The 8800-nt window shown below is 30.9% G+C and overlaps 1 protein-coding gene and 1 pseudogene across 2 annotated transcripts; one reads left to right on the forward strand and one right to left on the reverse strand.

Annotated features, from left to right (window-relative positions):
* Positions 1-1573: 1573 nt before the first annotated feature.
* On the reverse strand, positions 1574-5782 carry LOC115716704 (G-type lectin S-receptor-like serine/threonine-protein kinase At5g24080). 2 transcript variants are annotated; one of them, XM_030645571.2, is made up of 5 exons: positions 5311-5782; positions 3755-5103; positions 3500-3680; positions 2950-3403; positions 1574-2858 (listed from the first exon to the last, which is right to left on the reverse strand). In XM_030645571.2, exons 1-5 carry the CDS (start codon positions 5574-5576, stop codon positions 2517-2519), a joined length of 2592 nt encoding a protein of 863 aa, XP_030501431.2. In that variant the 5' UTR covers positions 5577-5782; the 3' UTR covers positions 1574-2516. The 2 variants fall into 2 exon arrangements, with proteins under 2 accessions (XP_030501431.2, XP_030501432.2); XM_030645572.2 differs by having other exon boundaries at positions 3755-5172; positions 5311-5448.
* Positions 1701-2476, forward strand: LOC115717522 (acidic endochitinase-like; annotated as a pseudogene).
* Positions 5783-8800: the final 3018 nt, after the last annotated feature.

Here is an 8800-nt window from a genome sequence, read left to right on the forward strand (position 1 = left end):
AATAAAAATTCTGGGTCCGTCACTGGCGACCCGTGTGTGGTTTTCACATGTGGGGACTTGATTTTCCATATGCGGGTCGTGGCATGCCCATTCCTGGCCGCGGCCCGTGTCTCCCTTGCTCACGTTTTCAACGTGTATAATTTTTTTTTTTATTTCTAAGCAGGATTCCAATTTTTTTCACATATATATTTTTGCAATCTTTTATCTTTTTTCATTGATATTTTACTAATATTCTGCTATTTTTAAGTCTGCAAAATAGAAAATAATAAGCGTAAAATTGCTCCTAATACGAGTAAAATTAAATTAAAAATATACTAAATTTAATCTAACATTAATACTAAAAATAACCTAACAGTCTTCTCTATTTTCATTCTTTAAATTATATTATTCTATAATTCTTGCAATTTTATTTTTCCCTATGTGATGTACCTATACTAGATACTACCTTCATGACTTGCCATGGGCCAATTTTCTAGTAAGATATATATTCAAATAATTATTGATCATAAATATGACTATTGTCTTATAAGAATAAAAATAATAATTAAAAAAATGCTTGTGCATGCAAAATTAAAATGTAAATCACTTAATAAAAAATTTGTTCAATAGTGTGTTAAAATATGATAAATTTGACACATAGTAAAATTTATATTACCATAAATATATAATTTTATTATTTTATTAGTATATTTAATTATAGTATTATTTTTTTATTGTTTTATTAATAAAAATTTATAATAAAGTTATTATTATTATTATTATATTTTTTATAAAAATATTAAATTTTACATCAAATTTTGTAATTATGTATTGGAACAGAATACCAAAAATTAATACAAATATATTATAAATTTATTTTTTTGCCAAATATAATATTTACATCTCTAATTAGAGATGATCACACCATATGAATAACATTAAGTGGTTGTTAACTTATGTCAATGCCACGACGAACGACCAGATCAACACCATATCGTAACTAAATGAACATTGTTAGGTGTGCAACTAAAGTCTCACATTAGGTACAAATGGAAAATATTATACGTGTCCATTGTTATAAGACCTTTTGGGAAGGTACCCAAGATCAAATTTGTGAGGGCTTAAGCTCAAAGTGGACAATATCATACCAGCGTGGAGATAGATGGTGTCCAACGTCCTAACAAGTGGTATCAAAGCCGAATTCCAAAGTTAGCCATGTGAATGAATTCTCAAATGCCAAACAAAGAAGATGAACCTCAATAATCTCACAATGTGATTTGTGGGTGTGCTCTAAATAGAGGAGTTGGCCTGAGAAAGAGCAAGAACTCTCGAGGTAGTGATAATGCTCCATGTAAGGTGTGTGCTCTAACGTATTGGAGGGAAGTATACACTATTTGATGGAGAGTGGACGGATAGAAGATTATTTGAGGAGAGACAATGTGGTCCTTTCTTTAAGGAGAGAGGATTGTTGCCTTGTTGGATGTACAATTAAAGTCCCACATTGATTAGAAATAGAAAAAATTGGGTTCAATGGTATGAGACCTTTTAAGAAGATGCCCAAAAATAAATCCGTAAAGATTGATGTTCTCCAACGTCCTAGTAAACACAACTAAATATTATTAATTTGGTTGGTAATCAAATATTCCTTTTCTCTATTTTCTTCTCAATATAAATGACAAAAACAGAGACAATTTTCTAAGTAATAATTAACAACACAAACACATGATGACCTCCCATTCGGCCATGAGTTGACTACAACACAAAGACCAATCTTCCTTTCTCTAATGGTTATTTTGGTTTTGTCTGTGAGATCTAATGCTAGTGGAATTGCCATTTACTGGAGCCAAACGACAAAGAAGGCACACCAGCAGAAACTTGTGCCACAAGCAACTACGATTTCTTAAACATAGCTTTCCACTCTTCATTTGGCAATGGCAAAACCCCAACCTTAAACCTTGCACTAAATTAAGCTCACAAATCAAGCCTTGTCAAGCTAAAGTCATCAAGGTAAGGCTCTTAATTGGCAGAGGCGCGGCCGCGCGGGAAGCTACTCGCTCTCGTCTTCTGATGACACCAAATAAATAGCAGATCCCTTTGGAACAATTTCTTAGGAGGGCAATCCTCTTCAAGATCATTTGGAGATGCAATTCAGGATGGAATCGATTTTGATTTGGCTAAGGACCTTGCATGGTAGAGCCTTCAAGGCAAGAATGTGTACTTAATTGCAGCACCACAGTGTCCATTCCCTGATGGCTTGGTAGCAATGACACCCTCAATCAAAGGTGTCATTCTTTGGTCAAAGTTCTACTATCAAGAATAGTGTCTAAACTAGTAAAAAAAGAACTCAATGATTGCTATGACAAAAAAAAAAAAAAAGAATTATTGTGTTGACTATATGGTTTAAAAATTTGATCTTGCCACATCTGAATAAATTGATTGATATAGTATAGATTAGGTTGACAAAAATTTTGGGTGATCATTGAAAGTCAAAAAGTTTGACTTTTGGTGTGGGGTCCAACTTTGAATAATATGTATTTTTATCTAGGGGACATTGTGGAGTAACTACAAGTGGCACGAGAAGAAGGGTGGCTTGTTATGGTGAAAGAGCTAAAGTGGTTAACTTCTCTTTTCATGGCTTTGTATACATCATCTAAACCTTCTTCAATTAACTCCAACACCGTTTGTGGCATTGGTGGCATGTTAACATCCATTGATCCTTCAAGCATTCTCACTACATCTCCCATTGTAGGTCTCATGATAACCTCATCTTGAATACACCAAAAAGCTACTTTCAAAGCTCTATTGAGTTCTTCTTCCTCTAATACTGCTCCTTCAAGTCTTTTATCCGCAGCTTTCAATGGGGTACCTTTTGTCATTTCCTACAAACAACCATTATAATTATTATTCATTTTCATTAGATTACAACAAGTAAAGGATAACAAAAAAACAGAGGACTCTGTCTTTACTAACCTTAAAAGCCAAACCAGGATAAAAGAAGTCATCTGCATCAAAAGACATGTCAAGGTTCCTCCGGCCACCAATAATCTCTAAAAGAAGCATACCATAACTGTAAACATCGGCTTTCACGGTTATAGGCCGATTACTAACCCATTCAGGAGCCAAATAGCCTCTTGTTCCTCTAACCATTGTCACAACATGAGAATGCTCTCTTGCCATCAACTTAGCTAGTCCAAAATCAGAAACTTTAGGCGAAAATTTCTCATCCAAAAGAATGTTTTCGGGTTTTATATCGCAGTGTATAATCCTATCACGGCATTGCTCATGGAAGTAAGCAATTCCCTGAGCAGTAGCCACTGCAATGTTGAAACGAGTTGGCCAATCTAGCATCTTACTTTGGGAATTGTATGAGGGAAATATCCACTTGTCCAAGGAGCCATTTTTCATGAACTCATAAACTAGAAGCCTGTAAAAAAGGATCATCATCATCAAAATAATCATCCATTGAGTCTTTTACATTTGCTATGAATGAAATCAACCATTAAAATCAACTATTTCTTACCGATGTTGTCCTTCTGAACAATATCCACAAAGACGAACTAAGTTCATGTGATGCATTGAGCCAATTGTAGTGACTTCAGTTATGAACTCCTTTTCTCCTTGTGGCAAAACCTTGTCAAGTTTCTTTACAGCTATCAAAGTACCATCTGCAAGGCTTCCCTTGTAAACAGTCCCAAATCCACCTGAAAACAAAACCATACCATATAAGTTCATCACTAAAGAACAAATCTTGACTAAATAAAACATATGTACTAACCAGTTCCAAGGATCTGTGAGAAATTCCAAGTACGAATATTCAAATCCCGGTAGCTAAAATTGATTGGAGTACCAGCCAAAATCAAAGAGCTTTCCATAGCTCTTTTCAAAGCTCTTTTTCTATGCACATTGTAGTATAATAACAAACAAAGGAGAGCAATAAGAACAATCATACTAAGAACAATAGGAATAACCAAAACCTTTTCTTTCTTATTCAAACCACCATCTGAAGAATCCTCAGATCCTTCTCCACCCCAACCGTTGGATCTAACCTTAACAAACAGAGTAGAACCAGTATCTTCATACCCTCCATAATCCAAACTCCTCAAAATCCAACAATAAGGCTTCTCATCATCTAAACCATAAACAGAAGCAATACATTCACAATCAGATAAACAAGCATCACCACACTTGGACACATTTCTTACGTCACTGTAATTTGCTATGACAGAAAAATCTGAGTAATAATAGTTAGTTTGCTGAACCATTGAAATCCTAAACTGGGATTTCTGATACGACTGTTTATGATCACACTTCCCAATCAAAGAAGAATTCTCCGAACAATGATTATCATTTCCAACCTTGGAAGTACCAGGTAAACAAGTACAAGAAGCATTAGTTTGACTTTTGTCAAGATTACATATCCCATTACCGCAAACCCCAGCAATGTCACAAGGTTTAGAAACCGCAGCCCATTCTGGCACCCATTGACGTGACCCATTAACGTCGTCGTCCCAACGATAAAGACGAAGATTCCCATTATTCTCAAGCGTTAACCGCCGGAGAACTGATAAGCCGGTCGACCGGTTAGTAGCAGAAGATAAACCACCGTAATCTTCGTCGTTTTTATACACGTAAACGGCACCGTCTGATGATTCACCATAGACAATTCCGAAACTACCCTTTTCGTCCAAAACAGCAATGACATCCCCTGTTACGTTTGATATATCGGGTCCTTGCCAATATGAGTAATTGGCATAAGAATCCGGTGAAGAGTCAAACGTTTCGGGGAGATTATAAGTCAAAGCTAGGCTTAATGAAGTTGGTTGTTGAAGCATTTTGAGAGCGTAGTAGCTTCCACTTGAGTCTGATTTTGATGTTGTTAATTCTAACTTTACTGATAAAGGTTGGTTTGGGAGCAGAGTGTCTGATGGGTGTGAAAAGCTCTGCCAAACAGGGCGGTTTACGTCGTTATATAGGATGAAGTTACCGGATTCTGACATGGTGGCAGCTTCAACTCCGGCACCGGATGTGTTTGAGGCCCATATGGTGGTGGCTCTGCCGTCGGAGAGAATGAGGTTCCCGGCGGTATTTAGCTCCAAGATTGCATTTTTTGTGACCGGAGAGTCTCTATATTTAGACAATATAAGATTGAGAGAAAATGAAATTTTGTTTGATCATTTGGTCATAACTTTTCACCTGCAAAAGCTTTAGTATAAAAACTACGTATTCTAGAGATGATGGTGCAATTTTTGTTGTGTAGTTTTTGATTCATAATGTATGCTAAAAACTACCATTATATCATATATATATACATATGAAAGTTTCAGTACTTACTTGTTAGGTGACCAGACTACTGTACGGTCACCGGGAAGCTTTGCGAACCAAATTGCCAATTGAAGTTTGTTGTAATCTCCATTCTCCATTGGAGTGAAACCAAAGGCAAAAGTACCATTGTCAGAGACCCAAGCTTTGTTGTCCCGAGCCAACAACCTCGAACCTAGACCAATTTGGCTAGCTACTGAGCCATACTCAAAACCAACCAAGACTCCCAACAAGGCCAAATGGTACAAAAACTTTAATAAAGTGCAAGAATAGGCCATGTGGACTAGTGTGTGTGTTTTGTTTATTTATTTTTTTGAGAAAGAGTGAACCGAGCTTGGAAAATGGTTCATTTTGGTGTATATTTATGGGGAAGAAATAAAAAGAGTAGACACAGATCAGTAGTAGTAAAGTCTACTAAATATTACTATAAAGAGAAGTTTGTGTTAAATGAGAATTAAAATAAAAATGTGACACGTATTAATGGTGGGTGAACTACACGTTGAAAAAGAGTAGCTGAAACAAATGGTCGGCTAGCAGGGACATGGTAGAGATATTATTATATATATTTTGCATATATAAATGGGATATGTATATGGGTGTACGTGTTGACTAGACAGTGGCTTGTAAAGGGCTTAAGTGAGTTTATGACCAACCGAAAGTCCCATGCTAATATTTGACACGTACTCACAATTATTTTTGCATGAGAATTATTAACAAAATATTCTTCTTTTCACACTTGGGAATTCCGTAGTGAATTTGCACTTTTTTTGTACATTCCTTGTTTGAGATCATAGACTATGATGATTGTGGCTAAGTGTATAATCTTAAAGTGCATTATAGATTTTGTTACACACAAGCATATTTAGAGCAATACATGTACAAATTGGCAATATCCTCATGCATGGCAGAAAACAGTATAAACTTTTATATATAGTCATATGTACAAACTTTTATTACTGTTGTATGTAATTGTAAAGGTTATATAGTGTGAAAAGAGCAAGAGAGATTTATGGATGGTGATATTACAATAATTATTGTTGTCACGATTTAATTTATCCTTAAATAAAAATGGATAAGTACATTGTATCATTTTCTTATCCACCAATTAAATCAACCTCTGTTGAAGAAAATATATATAGGATGATGAATATGAATGTGGGGGACCTTATATTTAAGAGATGTATTATTTTGCTTTGACAATTTTGCCGCATGCACACCCCTTTTAAATTGTTGTTCATTTCAAAAAATAAAATAAATAAGTCGTCTCATTTAATATGCTTGAGTACGTACGTGACGATCGATATGGCTCAATTATTCTTATTATTATTGTGTTGTCCAGCTTCAGTTATATATATAAATATATATATATAGGGCCCGTTTGGTACGCAGGATTGGACTGGATTGGACTGAAAATGATTGGACTGGACTGGACAAGATTGGATTGTGCTGAAAGTAATCCTGTGTTTGGTTTAAGAATGGACTGGACTATTTTATTTATTTACTTTTAGAAAAAAAAAACTTAAATTAAATAAAAGTATATAATAATAGATTAAAATTAAAATATATAATAATAAATAAATAATTCGTAGCAAAAAAAAAAAAATAATATATCATATATAATTAAGAATATACATAAATATATAATAAAATATTTTGTCATATTTTTTATTTAATAAATAATTAAAATAGTAAAATAAAAATACTTGAATAATATAAAATTGTTTATCTTAAACACTAATTTAATCACTAATTTAATATAAATATTAATTTTTTAAAATATTTATATAAATTTTTTAGTAATTTAAAAATAATATATAATTTTATTGTCATATTTTTTTTCTTAGAATTTATTTAAGTAACTATTATTTAATTAATAATATTCTAAATTTTAAAAACTTATGTATAATATTTCAAAATTATACATTTTCATTAATTTTAATAAATAAATTTTTGATAAAAAAAATGTATAAATATATGTGTGATAATTATTTCCTTTAAATTCTTATTAAATTTAAAATATATTAATAAAAATTAAAATTAAAAAAACGATAAAAAAAATATCACCTGCATAGGATTATTTATCCCACCCTGCTAGATGGGATAAATACTCTCAGACAGATGAGGTCAACTGGATTAGTTATCCAGACTTCTAACATGCCCAAACACTGGATTGGACAAATTAGCCTGTCTAATCCAATCCAGTCCTGCGTACCAAACGGGCCCATATAGAATACTTTTTAACGGGTATTACTCATGAATAATTACTAGATAAATTAAACTATAAATATTAATTTTAAAAATATCAAACCATCAAATTTTGATCTAATACCGAATAATGAAATCACAAATTTGAATTTCTATACTTAATTTAACTCTTAATTAAAAAAATATCAAAAAATATCTCTTTTTACACTATATCAAAAATATGTTCATACAAAAATATTTAACTCAAACTCAACCTTTTCTTTTCAAATTTTTCTCGCTATTTTTCATTTTAATTTTTTTTACTGATAGAACAATTTCAGCCCATATGATATAAAAATGAGAGATTTTTTTAATTAGATAGAAAAATTAAGCATAAAAACTCAAAATTTTCTAATTTTATCCATTCATGGGTAATACCCATTAAGAGTGCACCCATATATATATATATATATATATATATATAAATTGATATAATATTGTGATTAAAAAATAATGGAAGAGGTTTCAATGGTTACATTTTTATTGTAACCATCATGGTTACATTTTTTTAAGTCATTGGATTACTATTAAATGGTTGTGATTAATTTGTAAATTAAATAAAAATAAATAATAAATAACTTGTAACCTGAAAGTAACCTAATCATTTATTTTCTTATAAAACTTTAATTAAGATTAATTATATTTTAAAATTAAATTAATTATAATTATTAATTAATTTTTTTTTAATTTATTACTATATAAGGATCTTTTATTAATTTATTTTTTTATACTTAAATTATTTAAAATTTTATAGCAAAACTTTTTATAATTTAAAATTATACACATATAATTTCATAATTTAAATTTTATTATACTTGTAATCTTAATTTTAAATTATTACACTTAATTATTTAATTTTTTTATTTAAATATTTAAAAAGTAAAAAATGAAATAAGTTGAAGGATTTTTTAGAAAAAAAATGGCTGCACTTGTTATCGATTGATTAGCTTGAGGTCTCATACTTAGTTCATATAATTGTAACAAAATAATTAAATATCATTTAAAAATAATTAATTATTTAAAAATTTATTATAAGAAGAGAATTTTAATTTGTGTCAAAAGAAATTTAATTTTTGTAGAAAAAATAAATTTTATTGTAAATATTATAATTTAATGGCTTAATTATTAAAATAATTCAAGTAAGGATTTAAATATAAATATTAATTGCTAAAAGAGGTCTTGTTAAATATTTAATTAATTATTTCAAGAAAATAGTTAATTACAATTAAATAATTCTAAAAAAGTAATGTCTACTATT

This window comes from Cannabis sativa, chromosome 5 (assembly GCF_029168945.1).
Source record: "Cannabis sativa cultivar Pink pepper isolate KNU-18-1 chromosome 5, ASM2916894v1, whole genome shotgun sequence".
NCBI classification, from domain to species: domain Eukaryota; kingdom Viridiplantae; phylum Streptophyta; class Magnoliopsida; order Rosales; family Cannabaceae; genus Cannabis; species Cannabis sativa.